Here is a 23960-nt window from a genome sequence, read left to right on the forward strand (position 1 = left end):
GTGCAGACAGTAAATTTTGGAGCTGATGCTCCCACTTGAACACACAAACCCCAGACCTCCTTCACTACATCAAAGGGCTTTCACTTACGCACATTTTTGACCTCAGCTGCTCTACTGTAACACAAGTCAAATACAATCTCTTTGAGAATTGTGACCTAAGCCCCAAGAAGCTTTTTAAGTCAAACCCCGTTATTTAATTGCACCAAAGAAACAACTGGAAAGCAGTCTTGTGGAGCACTGGTGGTAGCGATGCTTTACAGAAGGAGCCTGCAACTACAGTAATTGCTGCATTTGCACCAAGACTAATTTCTGAGGACTCTGCATGTAGTCTCAGGTAGAGGGCATTACAATAATCCAGGACATGGATGACTGCGGGTTGGTCCACACCAGAGCAGGAAAGAATCAGGTGACTAAAAGCATAACACTATTAAAACACAAGGAAAGAGGGATAAAAAAAAAAAAGGTCTTTTTATGCTGCTGATTTTTTCACTTGTGCTTTTCTTTGGAAGATTCTCCGCAGATAAAAACAAGACCAGACACACTCCATCCTCGGGGCAGGATGTGCTATCTATTGTTTAAAATAAGATTTGCTTGGCTAAGCTGAAGTGAAAAGGTTTAGGATGAACTCTTGGTCACCATGCAGTAGCTCTATGGCTTGCAGAAGCAGATGGGCCAAGTTAGGCATGGAAAGAAGGCTCCGGGGGACTCCTGGCTACACGATGTTCCCCAGCAACTGTTTTTTAAACAGAAAATAGATTGTACTTTATCATTCAAATAATACAGCCACTGTACCCAAAGTGAATGAAACAGCTTTGCTCCAGCTCTCATTAAATTCAAAGCCAGACCTCTCGTGGAGCTCTCAAGGGGACAGGGCTGGATGCGGTAAGTATGATGCACGTATGTTGTGTATGGTCCACAAAATGTCTTTCATGACAGCCTGCAGTTTAAGCAAATAAAATTTATAGCTTTGAGCAACTATAGTTCATAAGCTGCATCTATTACTTCTGTAATAGAGACTGAAGATTGTTCCAGCTGACAAGCCAAAAGTGGAAATAAAGCAAAACAGACAACTTTCCAATGATGTGGACAGGAGAGCTGACTCGAAAGAAACTTGAAAACAGACGTCGCCCAAAGATGGGCCAGAACCCATTTCACCTTGGTATAGGCGGAAGCGGCGGGGCACCTCTTTCTTTTCGGCCAGAGCCACCTAGAAGAGAAAGAAAGTGTTTTGTGTTACTCCTCCAGGTTTCTTTTAAAGTGGGAGTTTACATCTAAGCCATTAATTCAGTAACTGGTGAAGATCTACTCATTTTCATGCTTAGCCATTTTACTAAAAAAAAAATGTTTGTAGAGTTTCTGGTTAGTTTATTGAACAACAACAGAACTTCAAACAGTGTAAAAGAAAGTTTTTAACTAACGCTATCCCCAAATGTCTGGAAAGCATATGCATTTTAGACCTTTGTCTCCTTCTCAAAACAGATTGATAGCTCTTGTTAGCCTTACTGTTTTATGCGAACACATACCTTCTCAGGGCTACTTGCAACACATGCAAATTTCAATGAAAGTGGCAAGCTCTAAATAGAGTAACATTTCAAAGCTCTTCAGTTTTTCCCTATATTTTCCCTATATATCATTGCAAACTCATGAAAGGAAACATAAAAAAATGCATATATTACTTTGCCTTTCTTCATGGAGTAATACAAACGGGATGAAAGCTAGCAGGGCAAAGTGAAGGGTCAGAGACTAACAGGAATTTCTGCTCCAAATCAAATCCTAAACATTTGGAAAGAGGAGAGAGATTGAAACATCTGAGTGTACAGATGATTACAGGATAACTATGAGCCATCGATGTCACTGGTTGTGAAAGTAGTAAATTGATCCTTGGGTGTATCAGGCAAAACACCACAAATACAGACAGGAAACATTTATGCTGCTGTAGAGAAGACGGTTGAGACCTGAACTGGAACAGCATGTGACACTGACTGGAAATGACAAAATCAAACTGAAATACACACAGAAGCAACACTGATGATCAGAGAACATAGCTTGGAAGCAGAGCGCAGTACATTCTGATTTAATCAGCCCAGCAAAACAAAAGCTGAGAGGAGGACATGACTGTTGTCTTAAAAAATATTAGGGGTTTCACACACCAAGGAGGGAGGATAACTAAACTCAAGCATGATGTTGGCACAAAAATAAATGAGTTGTACATGAATTTAGATGGGAAATGAGGAGGAAGTCCTATGGGGTTTTGTGGTTCTGGCTGTCTGTAGCAGAAGGGCTGACTATAATGGCAGGGGTGGTCTCTTACAATACATGTTCCAACTTGAAAAACAAACAATTCCCCCCTCAAATACAAGTTTAAGAAGGCTTGTGCCTGCAAACCTGCATTTAGATTTTTCAGTGTGGTGGGGAACGGTGACCAGGCTGTTAGTCTGAGAAGTTTTGAAACCTCAGCATCCAGTCTCTTCCCCACCCACGTTGTTTTTAGGATGATATGCTGAAATTCCAACAGCAGAAGTGGAACAAACTTACCTCTACTTTCATTTCTTGCTAGTTTACTGGGATAACTTCTGTTCACAGGTACATATGGCTCTGGAGGTGGCAAATCAGATATAGGATGAAAAGAAAATCTGCTTTCCCATTCATCTGAAAAAAAACCCATGCAATTTACTCATTAGTTTTGTGACACAGCGTCAGGAAAGTACATTGACATTAACATTTTGTTTAATACATGTTTTATATTGCAAAACGATTACGTAGCTGAGTATTGAACCAGCATCCTATTAGGAAGTCAGGGAATAAGATGCTTTAGGTTAGTTTGAGCATGAAAATTCTTATTGAACTTAACTGATCATTTAGCCAATTTAATGCAAAATCACAGATCAGGAAAATGGCCACAATTCCACTGAAATAAGTGCTACATTCCCTTCCATGTATAATAGATCTGCTTTTTTAACACACACACACACACACACGTATACGTGTTACCGGAAATGCATAGCATCTCCTACTTCAGAATCGTATTTTGTTCCTGGGTATAGAATTTTCTGATATTCCTACTTTATTGATATACAGAGCTCAAAAGCATCATTAAAAGCACACTGACCTATCAGCGGTGTTTTTTCTTTATTTATTTTTATAGAGGAAAAAGAAAATTTGGGGCCATTATGATAAAATCTACGATGACAGAGAAACCTGTATGTAACTAGTGTCAAAAATGAAAAAATACTTCAGTTGAAACTGTATCTCTTGAGCCTACAGGGGCCCCATTGATGTACTTACTGAGTCTACAGGATTCTAAAGAATAAAGCAAGATGATCAGTTTCTTCATTGAAATAATAGGAAATGTTTACGGAGCTCTGTTCTGCACTTGAATTTGGAGGCCCAAGGAAGAAAGTGTGCGCTATCTTAAACTTTGTAATTTCTTCACTTGGTTGCTTCAGGTCTTTGCAACCATAACTTTCTGGCAATATTGTTATATTTTATTGCATAATGTAATGAACAGCTGAGTAAGTTTTGCCTGGCAGTTGTACATGTGGTTATTTGCTGGCGCCCAGTTTTTCTATGTTTACTCCCAATGGTTGCAATTAGAAACCAGTGTGTAAAGAAGCTGCACGTTCTGAACCCTGCAAATGACTTGTGTAGGAAAAAATGTGTCTGTGACCCACCTGCCTTATCTGATGCGTGAAGGTGCTTCAAAAGCGTGAGTTAAGAGTTTTATTTTCTGCTTGCTTTTTCTAACCTTACAAATGTCAGAAATACCAATTTTGGCCTCCTGTAATTAGCTGAAAGATTTATCTGTCCTTTGTAAATAGAAAACAGTTAAAAAGAAAAGCACGATAAATCTTTAAAACACAGCAATCTTGGACCTTACCTTCTCAATAAACACTAGCAAAAAGAGAGATACTTGACATTTTCAGCAGCATTCTGACAATCTCTTCCCCCATCTGTTTTTCAGCTTTTGAGTCATCACCTAACTTGTTCTGACTTCCAAAGAGTCTTAGTGTAGCTACTAAGCATCAGAACAATCCCCTTAGGCCTTATTTCTGTATTGTAGCAAAGCAAAGCACGGTGAATACGTTTCTTTTTTTCAGGCTATTTTTCAAAGGGTTATTTTAGAGACTGTATTGACAACTTCGCAGTTCTGCTCTACATATGGCATATTTACTCTGTTCTTACTTGGCAGGATTAATCGAGACCCAAATGACACCTCGGTTGGTCAGAAATCAAAGGTCTGCACTAGAAACAAAGCCTCTATCCCAAACCTTTTTTGACGTATTAAGGCCAAAAGCCGCTACACAGTCTCTATCAAAGGCAAACAACTGGGAGGATGGCTTACCATCACCTGGGTCCTGGAAGCCGTTTCTGACAGCTGATGAAGGCGGCGGTGGTGGTGGCGGCGCTGCCGAGCCTGGCCGGTCGGGGGGAAGCGGCGGTCGTGGTCCACCTCTCTGGCTGTCCAGCCCTGCCCGGGAGGGCAGCTGGGGAGTAGCGGGCAAAGCCCTTGAAGTGCTTCCATTCCTGCTTATGGGAGGAGGTGGTGGGAGCGGGCCTGGAGCAAGACAAGAAGCAAGCACACAAACGCCATTTGCACCAGGGGTTATTCAGCCAGTGGTAAGCCGCTGCCTGCGTCGCACAGCCTCCCGCTAACAAACCGGGGAGGGTGGGCTGCCTTGGGACCCTCGGCCTCAAGGGGAAATCACGTCAGCACCCACTTCCCTGCTCTCCAGGACTCCCTCGGGAGTTGATGCTGATTTGAACAGTAGAGATCAGGGGAGCAGGGTATACCTAAGCATAAATACACCTCAGTGCCCACATTCCCATTTCTCTCAGCTACAGAAGCCTCTGTAGAGGTGCTGGTCCTTGAAGCCACTTTTAAACCACTCTAAATTACATTGGCCACAACGAGCAGAAGTTACAGCTGGAATTCAGGGTACTGTGGAGGTCCAAACCATAGCCCATTCCCTTCCCGTGGACCACTGCAAGGCAAGAGGACGTGTAGGAGAAGAGCTCTGCTACCCTCAGAGGCTCTTTGTCCATAGGGGTGGTCCCCTCTGGGTGTCACAGCCAGGGTCTGCCATGGCACACAGGGGAATTCAGCCCAGGAGTGACAGTGTTAAGCAGCCCTGAATCAGCTCGCTCATTTATAAACGTATGTGCTGCATGCCAGGTTTTTCAGAGAAAAAACCTCCCGCTAAACTGGAAACAGACCTCAGACGTAGACTAGCATTCCCAGTGTCTGTGTATCTGAGTAACTGGCATGGTGACACGACAGGTCAAATATGAAGGCACAGCCCACGTAACGCAGGACCAGGGCTGTCCTGAGGGCAGGAGAAGGGCGCTTCTCTGAGAGGAGCTGGTAAATAAAGGCAAGAGCTGCTGCTGCCAGGGAGAGAGGTACCAATGGTTAGGACAGGAGACGAAGCAGAGGGTGTGGAGGACTATGCGTGTTCAAAGGTCTCGCTACCTCTGTTTGGCACGGTTGTGCAACTGACAATTATGTTCATTTTTATGAAATGCTTCGTTGTCCTGATGAAATCTAACTACACGCGTACATTTTGAAAAAGAGAGCAGCAGATACCGTGTCTCCAGCAACAAGCGTTGAAACATGCTTCAAGAAACGTGCTGTACTTTGTGGGGTTTTGTCTTTTTTTTTCCCCCCTTCATTTTTTACAAATTACTAAATTTTTCCTTTAGGGAATGGTTTCTAAGAATGAGAAGCATTTAGCAACTTTCAGAATAGTTTTGCTTGCTCTCTCTCTAAACCTACCTAAACCCCATGATCTATATTGAACCGCCGCAGAATACGAGTATTTACATTTGTAATTTATTGCCGCAACTTCCTTCTACTTATTAAGCCAGCACAAAGGTAGTGCAGATTTGCTAAAGCCATCTGCCTCAGAAAAAAAACAACAAGGAAAGCAGTGGTGGAAGCAGAGGCCATCATGGAAGAAGCTCTTGGAATCGTCTGAATAATTGCAGACGCGCTCTGCAGCTTTGATCCATGCTCCCAGTCAAACATGACAAGATTTCTCCGATTTATTTACTGCGCTGGCATTGTGCCATCCTTTGGGCTGGCAACCACTGCCACAAAGCACGGTTTCGGGGCCCGTATTTTCTGTAGCTGCATGGCTGCTGCAGGTGCTGTGCTATAGGAGATCCAGGCTGGTTCAAGGAGCTGGAAAGCAATAGAGAAGGCTGTTGCCTGTGGGAGCTCCCATGACATTCATCTCTATTGTCCAGGACTGGGTGGGTTTGAGATGATTCCAGATTTTTATTCCAAAGGATGAAATGAAAGGCAACTCTATGGAGCTTCCCAGCATTGCCTTCCGTGCGATGCTTCTCCCTTCCTGATGTTACAGGGCCTGGCTGTTTGTGCCTGAATTCTCTCATCTCCAAAGGGAGAACCATCAGGTATTAAGACAGCTAAGTTACGATGTGCAATTCTTAAAAGTTACGAACAATAGTTGTCACAGAGGACAAAGTATATTATGAAATAACTCAAAGGAGACAATTCTATTTTTAATCTCATTTGAAACCTGCGTGTGGTAAGTAACAACAGTTAGTCACGCTGTAACAACTGCCATTATATTCAACAACTGTCGGCTAGGTCTTTTATTAAAATAATTTGTATTTGGCTGTAAGCGTTATTTGGCTGTAAGTGTTCGTGACTCCCAACACGCAGAAGGTCGGGTTCTGCAAACCTCCATTCACAAGAACGCCGCCACTAACTCACGCTGGGTGACTCAGGAAGGCGAAGGCTGGCACCTATCAGAAGCTGGATAAAACAGCTTCTTTGCACCAAAGAAGATAATGGGGAACCCCCTCTTTGCCACCCTCCTTAATTACAGTAATTACAACGAAAGCTGCCGAGATCTCCAAAAGCACACGTGAGCAGGCTGGTGACGCACCGTGACTCTCCTCAAGCCACCGTGGTGCCCGTGAACCCTCGCTTCCAACCGCAGAGCCCCCCGTGCCTCCCGCTGCCCGTGCCCAGCCGGTGCCCGCACGGCAGCGGCTCGCGGGGAAGGCGCTGCCCCGCGCCGCGCCCGCCTCCTCCGGCGCTTCTGCGCATGGCGAAAAGGCGGCGCCCCGGCCCCGGCCCCGGCCCCGGCGGGCCGATGCTGCGCCTCCCGGGTGGCAGCCGGTGGAGCGCCGGCGGGGCTGCATCAGCGCGGGACGGCTGAAGATTCCGGGTTACGCTCCGAGGGGCACGGCCGACGCCACCGCTGGGCAAACCGAGCTCTCACCTCGCCGAAAAGAATCGCCGCCTCATCCCACCGCGCCCCTCTGTGCAACCCCCGCCCAGCCCAGGACCCTCAGCCCCCCCGGCTCCCCCCGCCCTCCAGCGCCGCCCCGGCTCCCTACCTGACCGGCTCGGGGGGTCTCTGACGGGCGGCGGGGGCCTCTCGCTGGGCGGGGGGGGCAGGGGTCCGGAGCGGCCCCCCCCGCCGCCGGGCGCCGAGGAGGACCCCAGCGAGATGTTCCTCTGGGGCAGCCGCGGCATCTCGTCGCTGCCGCCGGGGACGGGCGGGCCGGGGGGCGGCCCCGGCCTGCTGGGGGGCGGCGGGGGCGCCGGGGCGCCGAGGGTGGGCCGGGGGGCGGAGGGCACGGGCGGCTTGCTGTTCTGCGGCGGCGGCGGCGGCAGAGCCGCCTCCCGGGCGGCGGGCGGCCGGTGCCCGGCGGGGGGCGGCGGGGGCGGCGGCTTGTCCTCCGCCGGCCGGCCCGGGGTGGGCGGCAGCGGCGGCCGGCCGGAGAAGGCGGGCGGCGCGCTGGGGCCGGGCTGCCGGAGGGGCCCGGCCGACCCCGCGCTCCGGCTGCCCGGGAACGGCGGGGGCGAGGGCCCCAGGCTGGGCTGCCGGCTCACGCCCGGCACCGGCGGCGAGCCCCTGTTGTGCAGGCTGGAGGCGATGGGCCGGGGGGTGCTGGGCACCGGGGGCGGCACGGCCTCGGGCTTGGAGCCGACGTCGGGCCTCGGCGGCGGCATGCGGCTCCTCTGCGGCTCGGGAGCGGAGGTCCGCGGCCCCGAGGGCGGCCCCGGGAAGCGCGGCGGGCCGCTCGGCGGAGAGAAGGGCTTGGCGGCTGCGGAGCGGCCTCCGGGCGGCAGGGCGGGCGGGCGGCCTCCCCCGGCATCTGCGGACACAGGAGAGGGCGTCGGCATCCACCGGGCAGTTGCTAACGGGCTGCGGCCTAAGGCACTGCAGACACCAAGGGGGTCAGCCCCGGCACGGGCACGCAAGCCCTCAGGCCTTGGCACCCAGGAACAGCAGCCGGTCTGATAGCGGTGGGCAACCGCTCCGGAGTAGCAGGTTACATCCTGATAATGCTTACCAGGGACTACTTGTGAGAGACCAAAGCGGCTGCAAGGTAACAGAACTGATGCAGCCATCATACAGCAAGCAATAACACAGGGAGGGAAGAAATCAACCAGAAAGCAAAGAAATCTTAGCTTCTGAATGATACTTAACAACAACTGTCTGGCAAAAGGCTCTTTTCAGCCCTTTCTAGTAGCTGTTGTCTAAGGATGTGCTTGTGCACGTCAGGAAGAAGGCAGCCAGCCTTGCAGCTGAAGTACTGTTCTGTGATGCCAGGAACTTTTGTGTTAATACGAGTTCCCAAAATAGACCATGACACAATAGAAAACACCAGCTCTAAGAGACTGTTTTGTACACATGTGCTGAAAAGTTACGTTAGTCTATAAAATATGTAAGGTTCACAACACCCAACAGCCCCCATTGCCCACTCCTTCAACAAGCATGAAATCCTACATCCTTAACCTTACAAAACTCACTGGCCCCAGATCTCCTTCATTTCAAGGGGCACGAGGCTTCAGGCAGCTGTTTCGCCAGCCAGAAGAGTACAGTGCATGCCCCAGACAAGCCTCCAACTGCAGTGTGCGTACCAGCCAGCTGGGATGCCTCATGCACTCCCTAAGTGGTAAATGATGCTGTTGTGGAGCTGACGCAGATGTACTTTCCATTGGAAAGCAGATCCTTTTTTCTGGTGCACATGGGAGAATCAACCTGGAATCCTCTTACGCTTCCCTCTGGTCCTGCACACCAGCAGCTAAGACAGGACCTAGTCTGCCTGACTACTTTGCAGGTAGCAATTCAACATTGCTGAGATTTTTAGTTTTCATCAATAACCAGTGGGATGGGTGGAAAGAGGAGTCTCACTTCTCCCTCATGAAACCTAGTATTAAGAATAAAACAAGATTCAAGCTGAGAATTACGTTTCCTAAGAGCCTAAGATATTTGGAGACTTTTCTAATCCCAGCAGGTAATTTATTGCAGTACTTTGAAGGTTTTAAGCAATGTCATTTACTTTGTCACACTGGAACTGCAAGGTCTTTCTTACCGGCATCTCGACTCGCAGCAGATCTGAGCTTTGGCATTCCTGCTTGAAAAAGGCCTCCAAGGCCAGGTGGTCCGCCACCACCAAAACCCCCGCCGCTGCCACCGCCACCTCCTCCAAAGCCACCGCCGCCACCTCCACCAGGTCCTTTGGGTTCTGTTGGGAAAAAAATCCCCCACGTTAGGGCAGAGAAGTGAGACTGATCCTGCAAAGTCATCTCTTTCATTAGAGCAACGCTTGTAGCTGCGGAAAAATGGATGAGCTTTCAAAACATGTAAGTCCTTGTTCTGGTTGGATCATCACAGCTACCATCACCACCACTATTGCACCATGGAAGAGGTGGTGCAATAAAAATAGCCACTGTGTTTTATTAAGCCATCACTTTCCTTTAGTCTGCTCTGGAGTGGAAAGCAGAGAAAGAGTCACAATGGAGAATCTGGAACTGAGCATGGATGGGACCTCTGAGAATATCATGTTGTCTTTGTAGCTGCTTCCCATTTCTTCACACCTTTGCTCTCTTACCCTTCCCCTCCACTTCTCCATAAGAAAACTGAGAGACAGGGCAATCTCACGAGAAATGAGGAAGGAAGGAGGAAGACAGAGGTGTCCTTTCTCTTGGAGGTGTCTCTGGCAATCACTTCTGGGAACGCACAGAACTCTGTCGCTATTGATGATGTTACAACATATCTACTTATTTAAAGAAAGCCTAGTAGGGAGAGATTTCATTTCTGATGACTTTCCTGTAGGTCCAGAAATGCACTGACATGCTCGCTGGCTGCTAATTTTTCCAATAGGCAGGAATTATTTTATCAACCCTTCCTCTCCCATTTCTCTAATGTCAATATTTCTGCTGTGACAACACTGAGATGCTAGAACTACAATATACAGGTAACAACTACAAATACAGGGAAAGAGCCCTATTCAGAGCATCACTGCAAAATGAGCAGGCCCACAGGCTGGGATACCTGTGGAGATCAGCTCTCAGATGGCAGGCTACATGGCTGAGGATCAATTGCTTAATTTCTTCGCATCTCAATTTCCACAACTTTGGGTGGGTAAAAATTTCACTGACTTTAAAGTAATTAAAACCTGTGGATGAAAAACACTTCTAATAATCCCACCCAGAAAAAAGGAAGAAGAATGTGTTCATGAGGGAATGTTTCACATCATCCTTCTCTTTTCTTAAGCGTGTTAGCTCAGTTCAGCTGACTCACATAGGGTGTGAACCTCTGGAGAAATGCTGCTACTATGGTTCAGTCTTTCATCATGATTTGCTAATTCATGTAAACAAGATAATAGGCTGCATCATTTTAATCTTACTGTTTACCCCTCCCTTTAATCCCCTTAATGCTTTTCTCCAGCTCATTACAATAGCTAGAACATGTAACTTTGCTTTCAGAGACAATACTTAAGTGTTTAAAAACTAAGTACCTGGCTAACTGCGGGACTGTATCTTTTTTTTTAACTATTCTTATTTGGTCACACTCCTTTGGGCATTTCCTTCTTTCCTCATCATCCTCCTATCACAGTCCAGCCTTTAACTGCATGGCCAGACCTGGACTGAGTTGTATCGCATTTGCTAATCAGTGTGTAGAAGTGTCTTCTCTCCCTAGGCAATAAATGCTGGTCCTCCGACGTAGCTCATCTCCTGTATCTGTTCTGTCTTCCCAATACTTTTGCTACAGGGGCTTTTCCAGCCTCCTCTCGGCACCTGCCGACATGTATGGCGAGACACAGTAGCAGCACAGCTGGATGGAGATCTTGTCTCTATTCAGGTAAGTGGAGCTGCTGCCTTGTGCCAGAGCGCGGCTGGGCAGGCTGAGCAGCAAGGCTCTGCCAAAAAGATAACACCCCTGAGTCACTCCAGGAGTGGCAAAACTGTGCAGCAGAGTGACACACAGGTGGGGCTGCGGCTCCTGGCTCTGGTTTTAAGTGGTACTGGGGCCATTAACAAGCCAATGGTGTCGTGCCAGGGGTGCCTTTATTTTTATACTGCTTATGCAAAAGTAGAGTCTGAAATTCCACTTTATTTTCTGTGCACTCCACAGCCCTGATGGGGGTTTTGTTTGCCTGATATGCTGCAGCTCTTCAGCAGAGCTCCTAGTAGGGTTTGCATAGTTTTCTGATTTACGCAAACGAGAAGATGAACTGCTTTATGAGAGTAAGCAAACAAATTAACACTTGCATTTCATAAGCAGTACTTGATTTCTCAGCTTACTTAATCCATGATGAACAGAATTTATTTTTATGCAGGCCAACTTCTGGCATTTTATTTTACCTACTTCTCTCATGGCAGTTCATCTCATGATAGATAAAATAATTTTCTGCATTCAGATACGTAGAACCATTCATGCATACAGAAACTCCAAAATGCAGAATCATACTTACTGTCTAGAATCGGAGCACTTCTGTCATTAGTAACAGTCTTCTTTAGCTTTTTTCCTTTGGTAATATCAGATAATAGAGCATTTCTCCCTGCTTGTTCTGACCTGCTTAGGGATGGCTTTTCAGTATTTGCCTGCAAAATAAAATTAAAAATGAGGAGGCAAAGTAAACCTCAACTACAAAGTTCTGCTCAAATATGGTAGTTATTTGAGATCTCAATTTCTGTTTTAACAGCACTGGAGTGGGTAGCATGCCACGTCTGGTTTTGTGAAAGATGTTACAGGTAGCCGGCCTTGTTACTGACTCAAGACCCCAAACACTGCTGCTATTCTAACCCACACTATTCACTGGAAACAGAACACTTTTATATGAATTCACATTTTTTCAACGCAAGATTTAGAGTCTCTGATTTTTTAAAGCCAAGGCACATCTGTGGCAAATTGCCATTCTGGAGACTGAACAAGAACAGACTACACACATAACTTGATTACACAAAAAAGTGGACATCTTTGAAAGTTGTAGTGAGAACTCCTAATATACAAATTCTGGATAAATCAGAAGAAAGATGGAGCTTTATCTACTGTTTTAGTTTTATTAGAAATACTTTAAAATGGCAATCACCACTTCAACAATATAGGCCTCTTCAAATAGACCCAATAAAACCTTTAGATGCATGACATCTGTCTCAATGGTCCTCTCTTTTCAGTCTATGTTTTGGTGACACACTTTTAGAAGAAAGAACCAAAAAAACCCCAAAAAACCATACGCATATATGCGCACACACACACGCATGTATATATGGTTATTTCTTCTAGGAAATGGTGGTTCCTGAAAAGCTTTCTAACTTATCAGATCAGTGTTATGGAAATTTCCTGAAAGGTGGTGAGAGTTGCCACAGAGGGACCAGAGAGTCCGTATCTTGCTTATGGTGGAAAATGAGGGAAAAGACTCTTCAGCAGCACAGCCCAACCTATCTGTGTAACCAGCTAGAGTTTTGCTATGAAAATATCCAAGTACTTTACAATGGCATTTCAAGAAGCCTTTTCTTTCTTGTCAGTGAGGTCACTGACTGTTGGAGGGCAAACACAGCACAAGCTCTATTCCAGCTGAGGCTGACTTAAATCAGGTCTGACGTAGTCTCACCCACCATGCTGTGCCAGCAGTGGATCCTGTGTTCTGGTACCACAGGCTGGCTGAGGGAGCTATGCTGGCTAAAAACTATACTTACCAAATTTAAACAATAGGATTGATTTTTTCCAGCTCGGGTCATGTAAGTAATAGAGTAGAACAAGGGAGAAGGTGGGAGTACATGGCTGGAGAAAGGCAAGGGGAGAGCAAGGCTTCAATTCCCCTGACTTAGACAAGCTGTTGAGGAGCTGTGCCTCTCCACCCAGGATCCCTACACCAGATCAAACCACCAGCGTGGGGAGAAGAGGAGGATGGAGAATGAATGTGGCTAGTGACATCCATATGGGCACTGGAAGGGAGTGGAAACGATGGTCCCTCTTGTAGGATCAATCATCAACTGTAAACAAAACGTCAGAGAGCTTTCCCCAAATGTCACGCATACCCTCGTCCACACCTCAATGCCTCTGGACGTCCCATTCAGTATGACAAGCAGCGACAGAGGACAGTGTATACTGTACATTTACCTCCTGTAAAACTTACCAAGGCCAGTGTTGGGGGCGGAGGGGGAGCTGGAGGGGGAGGCACGGGCATGGTGGAAGGCTGAGCTTCGTCTGATCTTGCTAAGAAACCTGCACAGCAAAACACAGAAACGCACAAGGCCCAGAGATTAATAAATCTTAATAAATATATTCCTATTCAGCTAAAAAACATCCTTGCAGCTAACAGGCTTATCTGCTACATTTTCTAAGTCTAAACAATCTGTAAAAAGCACTTCACGTTTCATTGTATGGAAACCAGCTGCATTCTTAAATAGGGCTCCCTACATGATCCCCATTGCCATACAAACTCACAGACATACATACCCAGTTTTGCACATATACACAACCCATGCATTGCTATGGCAATGCACAAAAATGCAATAACAAAATTGAACTCTGTTTAATCCAACAATCTTGTTCCTGTGGAAGTACTTCAGGATAATCCCATAGCTATACCATCAATCCTTCGAGAAGGCATCATCTCTTTAAGATCATACTCAGAAAGAGCTGATGACCTTTTAAAGCCCTTAAATTGCTGGAAGATTCCTCCCCACCACCACCACTGTTATGGGTAGGGTGGAACAGCAGAGCTCTAGGAAAGACTCAGGCTGCTTCGTTCCTCCCTGCTTGCTCTGGAGACTCCAAGCTCCATCATCACCTCTGAATGCACCTTCCTCCTCCTCAGGAGCAGCACACACAGTCATGCTCTGTGCACTTTCCCAGAGGAGGAAGAGCAAGCAGGCAGCCCGGCCTCTCAGTCCCAGGCTGCTGCAGAGGGAAAAGCCCAGCTGCTAAAGCTCAGCCTTCCCCGAGCTTCCCTGCTGGAGACCAGGCTCCCGCTTTTCCCCACCCCAAGCAGAACTTCCAACCTAGGGCAGTCCTACAAGGGTCACACTTCACAGAATCACAGAATCATTAAGGTTGGAAAAGACCTTTAAGATCAAGTCCAACCATTAACCAAATACCACCACGCCCACTAAACCATGTCCTGAAGTGCCACATCTACATGTTTTTTGAACACCTCCAGTGATGGTGACTCCACCACCTCCCTGAGCAGCCCGTTCCAATGCTTGACCACTCTCTCAGTAAATAAGTTTTTCTTAATATCCAGCCTGAACCTCCCCTGGCGCAACTTGAGGCCATTTCCTCTTGTCCTGTCACTAGTCACTTGGGAGAAGAGACCAACACCCACCCCACCACAATGCCCTTTCAGGTAGTTGTACAGAGCAATAAGGTCTCCCCTCAGCCTCCTCTTCTCCAGACTGAACAACCCCAGTTCCCTCAGCCTCCTCCTCATAAGACTTGTGCTCCAGACCCCTCACCAGCTTCGTTGCCCTTCTCTGGACACGCTCCAGCACCTCAATGTCCTTCTTGTAGTGAGGGGCCCAAAACTGAACACAGGATTCGAGGTGCGGCCTCACCAGCGCCGAGTACAGGGGCACAATCACTTCCCTCATCCTGCTGGCCACACTGTTTCTGGTACAAGCCAGGATGCCATCGGCCTTCTTGGCCACCTGGGCACACTGCTGGCTCATCTTCAGCCAGCTGTCAATCAACACCCCCAGGTCCTTTTCTGCCGGGCAGCTTTCCAGCCACTCGTCCCCAAGCCTGTAGTGTTGCATGGGGTTGTTGTGACCCAAGTGCAGGACCCGGCACTTGGCCTTGTTGAACCTCATCCAATTGGCCTCAGCCCATCCATCCAGCCTGTCCAGATCCCTCTGCAGAGCCTTCCTACCCTACTTGAGATGTAGGACTTCATTGCAATGAAAATATTAAGCAAAAAAAAAAGAAAGGACAAGCATCAAGGAAACTTTTTCAAGTCACAAGGGCTTTTTGTGGCATTTTGGCCCACTGCTTGCTGGAACTGTGCCTATCAGAGGCTCCATGGCTTTTCTAATGGTGCTATGGCATTTCAGCATGCGCTTTGCTCTTGCCCATTCACCTGAGCCAGCTTTAGTAACAGTGATTTACCACTATTTATATAACATTTGCACAAGACAGGTAAACACAGTGGAAATAAATAGGAATAAGGGTTATTCTCCAGACAACCCCAGGCTGATGACTGAGGTCCCCAGGGCAGTTACTTACAAGAATACACAGCTCTTACTTTCTGAAGTCACTTAACTGTTTTTGATAAAACCGAAGAGAACATTAATAGCACAGTATTTGCTAAATCAACTTCATGCTAGGTACAGTACCCTTTACAGTTTAAACGAGCATTAGGAAAATGTTCTGAACGGAACAAAATGGCATTTGTAGTAAGGGTTTGAGCTGAGTCACCACCTACAAAGTCTGTAATGGCTCTAAGACAATCCATGATATCTGTGTGAGAAAAAAATGGTTAGAAGTACAGACTTATCTTGCCAGATGCTCAAGCTTCAAAAGAATTAGAATACAACTATAAACACCCACCAAAAAAAAAAAATATTGCTGAGCTACCTTCCTGAGAAGAAAGCTTTTCTGAAATAAGACTTTAATGGATTTTGTCTAAAATCTTTAGGGAGGAAAGGGGGAAAGGGCTTGGAAAGGAGCTGGACACATCACTCCTAGCTCTGGCTGACTATCTAGAAAAATCCATGGAGTTCAAAGTGGCGTGAGGCACTACCACTGTCTCTAGTGTTTGCAGGTTTTCTTCTCCCATACTGCAGAAACTGTTTTTCTTTCCAGTTACTGCGAAAGAGCAAGCAGAGCAGAGGGGAAGCTGGTGGATGGACAGACTGACTGACAAAGAGGAAACTGTGCGAAGCCCAGCCTATGTAGTGCTGTGCAAACACATGCGTTCGCACAGTCCTGCAAATGGACCGGCACGCTCTCATCAGTCCTCTGGTGCATTACTGCACATCTTACGGTGTCTCCAGAGAAGCACCAGCTTCGCATTCAGAGGCTCTGCCTGAATTCAGTTACATTCCTGTCTTCTGTATTTCTAGCTCTCAGTTGTTACGTAAAACTCTGCACAAAGCCCTATCCTTTCCTGATCTGCTTATCCTAAATGCAGTATTTGAAATCTGAAGCCTATTAAAAGCACCAAGACTAACGCTGCTTTGTTCTTCAGCTTCCTGTTTAAAAAAATAGTCAACAGGAAAATTATTTCTTACAGCAGACCACAACCATCCTGTTTCTTAACACAGTCTTTTCACAGCTGCAGTTGTCTCTAGTGTAACTGTGCCATTAGGCTATTTCACCAAGCTTTTAACACCTTCAACTGATCAAAAAGAGAAAGAGAAATTCTGCTCTCTGCGCTGCTTTGATAAGAGGCCAAAGCAGTCTGGATAACGCGCCATGAGTCTTTTTGGCACTCCACGTGCCACGGGAAAGTTTCTAGACCAGGCAGAATAAAGTTTGGTTTGATATCAGACTTTTAAATGAATTCCTTAAGGCAGCCCAGACCTGAATGCCGCAAGTGAGCCAGCTGGTCTATGAAGCGCTTTCCGTAATAAGCAGTATTTTTACAAACGCCATAACTTTTCTACCCCCTTGTCAGTTAAGCAATTGCTTTCTGCATGCTTGTGCTGGTCTGTTCTACTTCTTTCCCTTATAACACGGTTGTTTTAGAACTGCTTCTTAAGGAATTGGTGGGGACAGAGGGGAAGCAAGGTAACACTCAAAGCCTGAGTTCTCTGAGGGGAAGCCACGACCTATGGACACACCCAGCCTCTCCAAAACCCTCCCTGCACCCACTATTTGCAAGGAGGTAAGGGGGAGAAAGGCACTGGGTGCCCCCTCTTCCCTATCCCATCTTCCGGAGGGATGACATCCTCTGATGTACCTGTAGTCACCAGCTGCACACTAGCTAGTACCTCTTTGGGTATTGAAGGGCTTTCTCAACAGGACAGGAGTGGAAATGAGGTACACAGCTGCATACTGGTGAGCTTAGCATTTAGCTACTGCTGAACAAGCCCTATAGCCTCCAGGGCAGTTAGCAGGGGGGTTTGGAAAACAGTGTTTTGGAAGCACAAGACAATCTTCTGTAATAGGCCAAACTCAGGCAGAATTGGCTTGAAGTTTTATGCAAGCATCCTGCAGAGTTGTTTACTCACGATGTTCTAGAGCACACATTTCCTTTAGGAGCCATCAGAAAAGAGATCATATGGCATGACTCAGAAACCTGCCCCCCCCCAAAAGTATAACGCGTACACTTACCGAGCCAGTAAAACACCCCAGTTTGTCAAATTTTAGCTTAAAACGTAAGTTACGACACTGCTTCATTCTTACTTTTGTCACTGACTGACTCTGCTCATGCTGCTGAGAGAGAGTTTCAGGAATTCAATCTGAAACTTTGCAGCAAGAAACGGCAGCTCTATCTTTGAAGCTTTAACTCACCCTTGCTGTTTGGTTTTTAGGTTTTGTACAATCTATTTCTTTGTCTGACTTTTTGTAAGCAAAAAAAAAAGGTGCTCTCTGGATTTTTAAATTTGATCACTGTAACCCTGTAGGAAGAATAATAATGTACTGAAGAGATGCAGCAACCTGGGGGCTTGCCCACACAGCACAACAGCGCAGTGCTGGGGCTGAACCTTGGGATGAGCAGCACCTCTCGGGCTGCAGAAGCAAAGCAACTGAGTCAGCACAATTCTGAACTTGAATTCTGCAGCTGCTTTTTGCATTGCTGATTCTCAGGATCACTGTTTTGCGCAGAGCGTAGAGATGTCCTAAGATGCTAAGCGTAACTCTGTAATTAGAGGAAAGCTTTGGTTACTGTCCTACACTTCAGCAATGGACTCAGTTCATTATTTGTTCTTGGTCAGTGGGAAAGAGCTGAATTTAAGAAATGGATATTATGTTCAATCGCTAACAGCTGACACTATAAAATACCTGAAATAGTAACCGATCCACCCAGTAATAAATTTTACCTACCAAATCTGTTAACAGCCAAGTTTCTTATAACACTTGGTGCTGCAGGGTGTTGAAAAGGAACCAATTCCAAAAGACCAAGGCTGAAGGTGTATCGGTACTTTGAAACCCAGGATGCGTGCCCTTGCGTATTTTCTAGGCAGTAGTGTAAATTATCACAGCTTTTAAGAAGCTATATGGAAATGTTATATCTAGATGAGCATCGGTTGTGCAGCAGAAAGGATTACGGTAACTAACCCACACACGTACACCACAGCGTCAGCCCCTGAGCCCCAAACACAAAGGTCTGTATTGTCAGCAAGAGAGAAGGAGTTCCACAGCTGGCAGCAGCAGCTGCTCTCCCGCTGCGAGGCAGGCGCCAGCAGCGCCGTGCACACCGCCGCTTCCTCCAGAGGTCCAGCCCCGGCTGGGGCTGCCATGACTATGAGCAGCACCTCTCCACAGTCCTCGCACTCGCTCTGCACCGCCTCAGCTACAACCCCAGTGCCAGGGCAGCCTTCCTGCGGATCACGGGCGACCTTCGAGAAGGGCGCGCACGCAGCCTGCATCTGCCGCCTTTTAAGAAAGCCACCCCAGCCATTAGCAAACGAGATGCCCCAGAGCTGCCCGCCTAATCCCAGGTAAATTATAGGATCACAGCTGCATCGGGAAGCTACCAGGCACACCCAGCAGTCACTATTAGAAACGGTATTAAAGTATTATGATATGCAACACATCGTGATAAAAACTAATTTCAATTAAAAACCAAAATAGAGGCGAGAGAAAGTATATGTTTTGCATTCTGCAAAGAGCCCCTTGGTCAGCGAAGTAATCCGTAAATAAACAAAAGTGGCACTAAACTGAATTCCGTGAAACACAAATTTAATTTGGTACTTCAGAAATGATTTCAGGAGCATCACAAATGCTAAAAAGAAATGTGACATTTAATGTGGGATGGACAGTGTGAACAACTGGACTGCAAGCGCAGTTTGCATCTAGTCAGCCATTTGGAGCTGCTTCGAGGCGCCCCCTCTTAAACATATTGAGTCAGAGGCAGACAGACAGCTCACTGCGGTTAATCATTTCCTGCATGATTAATTTCCAAGCAAAAAAAGAGGAAGGAACAAACAACTGTAGAAATAAAATAGAATTGATAGAACTTAAGGGAAAAAAAACCCCAAAGTCGCCAATTAAAACGCTGATAGGCCTTCTATGCAAAAGGACCTAACTTCCAAACTGGTATTGATCTGGTTCTTTCAAAATGCACTACTTCCTGCTAATGAAAGAAGGGAAAATTTAAAAAAAATATGAATTTGAGGAAATTGTGCTAGGTTGCCAAGTACTTTAGTAAGATAGCTCTCAAAACAAAAAGGACAACTAACTGTAAACACATTACGAAGTAGTTGGAAAACTGTTTAAAATCAGTTTCATACAGACCACAATATTTTTTCATGAGCCGTTTTTTAACAGAGTACAGAACTAGCAAATCATTTTGATAAAAAATGTTACCATGATATCATGAAATTTGTTCGAGTTCCCCTCCTCTGACTTTCCTTGGTGGATCCGTGTCATTAGTAAGCCTACACATCCCACGTTCCACCACTGTATCCTCCAAATGCCAGAGGGGCTGTCTGCTTTAAGGGAGTCGGTGCGGGAGTGCAGCAAGGTGTGAATTAGAGCTTTAGAGGATGCTGAAGACACTCCTCCCATGCAACACCATGCCAGTAAATCCCATTTGAAAAAAATCAGGTATTTTTCTTCTTCTCTTTTTAATAAAGTTTCTAAATCTGTACAAACCTTTAAATAAATATACAGATGGATGGTTTTAAGCCCCTAAAGAATTCAATGAGGGCACCAAACCAAACCCAGTACAGCATGAAGCTACCTGAATATACCGAAGAGGAATTCCCCTATAGGGTGAAGAAAGAATATTTAGGAGACTCTCTGGCCTCAGTCACTCACACGTAGAGGAGTGAAAAGCCTGACAGGCTCTAAAGTAACCTGATACAACTGTTAATTGAGACACAGGGGGGCTGCTGTATAACCACCCTATACTCAGCAGGAGAGCCTGAATTTTCCTCCTCCTAACTGGGATAAACCTTTCGAAGCTGAGGAGCTCTGGAGGAAGAAAGTGACACCTAAAATGTTACTCCCAGTATTTTTGGGTCCTTTAATATCAGTGACTGGTCTTTTAGCTGAAACAACACTCTTTTTGGTGCAGGGATTACAAGACTTTGTGGCCTGAGAAAGGACATTACAAGGGTGTGAGAATGCAAATTGTCCTATCCTGTCTGGAGGAAGCTGTGGTAGCGAAAGGAGGCACTAACATTTCACCCTTAAAACCACTTGCAGAGAACTGGACAGCCAAAAGAGAGACCAACAGAGGAGAAGTTACTTCGGATGCATGAGACCCAGGGAAATTCTGGGGAGCTGCTGCTGCCAGAGAGAGGAAGCCAACTTTATTTGGGACTTTTCGCATTTCAAAGAAACTCTCCACAGTACCTGAAATGAGTGGTGTGAGTATGACTTTCCAACCAGACTGAAAAATGCCACCCCCTACGCAAAATGCCAAGGCAGAGAAAGTGGCTGGTACCAGCAATGCTGGAGAGCTCTTGCCCGGACCCTGAGTCAGAGCTTCCTTTCCCTTTCCAGAAACGGCCCTCGGAGCGGTGACGGATGATAGGCTTCGTTCATGGGCCCACCATGTGTAAAGCGGATGAGGTATGTGTGGCCCAAAAACAGGACTTCACCCAAACTGAGTGACACACAGGAGCTGGCAATAACAGGAAGATCTGCCACGGGCAAGTGCACCTTTACAAGTTCGGCAGTGACTGGCTTGGGGGATCCAACGCCATCCTGCTGCAGTTAGGGGCCAAAAAGGAGAGAAGAGGAAAGCAAGAGCCTGGAGGTCTCTGGCAGGAGAGCATGGGGCAGTTCTTGGCAAAGAAACACATGTCAAGCCAGTATCACAGTGAGCATTTTTTCAGCCCTACTTCGGCTGCAGAGAGATGATATATTTTTTGGTTTTAGACACCCTTTTCAATAAATTGCAGAGTTCTAATCTTTTACATCTACAATAGCGTAGCTGAGCTATGTGAAAGGTGCAGGTGCTGGGCAGCTAGTGAGGAGCAGTAAGATAAATAACCACAACAGCAAACAAAGCACAAGACTAGTTAGAAAAAAAATGAGAGGATGCTGTGAGGTGCTTTCATATGTCTGCGTGTGTTACCCCAAGCATCTGCACCCTGTCAACCCTATGGCATCTCTATCTTCCTCCACCCCTCATGCTCACCTCCTTCATCCCCGAGCACCCAGCCAAGCACAGCGACCCTGCAGGCAGCACTGGCTGCAGCTCACACTGGGCAATTCCCCAGGCTTAAAACCCCCTAAACACTTCCAATATACTTCTTACCATCACAGGCAAACAGGAACAAAGCAGGTTACTGTGGGGTGTCAGTGACAAGTGAACTATCAGACCACTGAGCCAGAACATGACCACAGGGTGCCAAAAGCAGTAACAAACCAGATGCACTCATGGTCCACGGCAAGTTGCATCCAGCAAACCTCATCTGTCAAAAGCAAGCAGAAGTTACATGGCAAAAATCCAGTCGTGCTGCATCCATGGAAAATTACAGCTAAGAAATAGGCCACTATGGTGTCAGAATGTTGTTTTAATCCAAGTATTTTTCTTTTCAGTGACATATTTTTCAAGATATGCAGAGGATCATAGGCAATGGCTAGCTTTGGAGGACTGCCCCCAGTCACCAACAGAGTCAACTGTTTGGAAGAAGCAGCAAAGCTTTTGGTCAGTTTAAGTGTTTGGATGTTGACTTGAGAAAAGCTCTTACTTGAGAAAAGCTCTTACATTACTGGTAATGTAAGAGCAAATACACTATAGCAAAAAGTATCTCTCCAACTCACTGAAAACAGAAATTGCTTCCAGCCAAACCATGCTCCTAGAATTTCTTTCAGCCAGTGCTTTCAGAGGAGATGTACAGAAATATTCCCGTCTGCTCAGACACTGAGAGTTGGCTCACACCCGCCGCCACAGCGACCTTGTCCTGGGGAGCGGGACCTCAGCCCTGCAAATGGCAAAGCCGCTGCACCGGGCACCACGGGAGGGAGTCTCGCCGGTGTTTTAAAACAAGCACGTGTGTGTCATTCCGCAGCAGGGGGTTGGGGCCAAACGCAGCAGAGAAATCTACAGTTACTGCCCTCGGGACAGGAGGACACAACTTGAGACATGGCAATCTCCTACAGCTCCCTCCCCACTCCTGCCTGCCTCCCTGCCAAAAAATGAAAAGCCCTTCCCCCAACCCCTCCACAAAGAACAGCCCTACAGCAAACGGCTTCGCCCTCTCTCCCAGGCAGAAGGGATGGTTAAGGACCAAGCTGTTTGTGCCTGAGCTCGTGCTCCAGCTGTCCAGAGCACAGCTGCCTGCAATATTCAGTCACCTACCATCCAAGGCAGCCTGTAGTCAACCCGAATGTTTGAAACAAGGCACAAGGCTGTGTTATCCTAGGCACGCTGCCCAACGCGGCCGATGAGGGATTCACCCAGGCTGGAGGCGACCTCAGCGTGCAGCCCTGAAGAAAGGGACCCTTGTTATGGGGCTCTGGAGAGGCTGTAGGGACAAGGTCTCCACATAGGGACAACATACCCAGGGCAAGAAGGACCTGATGTCTCTCTCCATCTTATTCCCTCACCTGTTCCTTCTTGTGAACATTTTGTGTACACAAAATACCGTTCCTAATACATAGCCCAAGAGCTTCTCTCCAATGGATTTGCTTTTTCCAGTGTCTCATTACTGTAGAGGTGATCACTCAGTGTCATGTGGCTATTTAGCAGCACACACTTCGCTGCACAACTTTCCCCCCAAAACTTTAGCTGTCTTAAGCTCTAGGAGCTGTTGGTAGGGTGAACAGGCTAGTTCAGAAATTAAGGATTTCTGAGAATTGCCTCCAGGTTCACTCAGTCCTAAGTCAGAACAAAAAGCATTGCGTTAAGTTGGAAGAAGTCCTGAAGAACAGGACTTTTTCCACCAGCTTATCCTCACAACACAGCACTGCTCAGCTCTGCGGCCGGAACAGGGTCATTCGTGGCCTGGCGGTGGCAGGAAGGGATGCTTCCCGTACCCCACACCTGGTGACCCAGAGCGGAAAGGCATGGGCTGGCCCTCTGAGCCCCCAGCTTGTTACCATGGGAAAATAACTTTTGTTCACATTAGCAGCCCTGCCTTTTGCCTTTCCACCTATTGCTCCACATTTTTTTTTTCCTAGGATGTTACAGGTCTGACCACTTGTTTGCTTTGTGTAGCATGAAAGCAATTCTGCCATCTGCATCAAATTGACAGAAGTCTGGAGGAATTTTTTTCCTTTCTCTCCGCTGCTTTATGGCATAATGGGCCAAAAAGCACCAGAAATTAGTCTGAATTTTTTTTTTGACACTTGAGCTGTTGCAACTTTCAGCCAGTGTGGAAAGAAGTCATAGGAACCAAATTTGGTGAGCGAGCCCTGGGATTTTGCTGGTGGACTTCAGCTGACCACAGCTGCCCACTGGCATGCCATGGGTCCCCTTCACAGCAGTGGTGATAAGGAGGGGCTTCTCTCTGCAAATCCTGAGCAGAGCCTGTCAGGTTACACCATGGGAGCTCTGGGGCACCCCACACCGCATCCTCTCCATGCCCAGAGCACTAGATTAATAACGTTGTGACCTGTGTA

General features: G+C 46.9%; 1 protein-coding gene across 2 annotated transcripts; it reads right to left on the reverse strand.

Annotated features, from left to right (window-relative positions):
• Positions 1 to 631: 631 nt before the first annotated feature.
• On the reverse strand, positions 632 to 13467 carry WIPF1 (WAS/WASL interacting protein family member 1). 2 transcript variants are annotated; one of them, XM_059820295.1, is made up of 7 exons: positions 13411 to 13467; positions 11746 to 11875; positions 9361 to 9513; positions 7372 to 8136; positions 4343 to 4555; positions 2536 to 2649; positions 632 to 1207 (listed from the first exon to the last, which is right to left on the reverse strand). In XM_059820295.1, exons 1-7 carry the CDS (start codon positions 13459 to 13461, stop codon positions 1152 to 1154), a joined length of 1482 nt encoding a protein of 493 aa, XP_059676278.1. In that variant the 5' UTR covers positions 13462 to 13467; the 3' UTR covers positions 632 to 1151. The 2 variants fall into 2 exon arrangements, with proteins under 2 accessions (XP_059676278.1, XP_059676279.1); XM_059820296.1 differs by lacking the exon at positions 9361 to 9513 and having other exon boundaries at positions 7372 to 7936; positions 11747 to 11875.
• Between the last annotated feature and the right edge of the window lie 10493 nt (positions 13468 to 23960).

The sequence above is a fragment of the Gavia stellata genome, chromosome 8 (genome assembly GCF_030936135.1).
Source record: "Gavia stellata isolate bGavSte3 chromosome 8, bGavSte3.hap2, whole genome shotgun sequence".
NCBI lineage: Eukaryota > Metazoa > Chordata > Aves > Gaviiformes > Gaviidae > Gavia > Gavia stellata.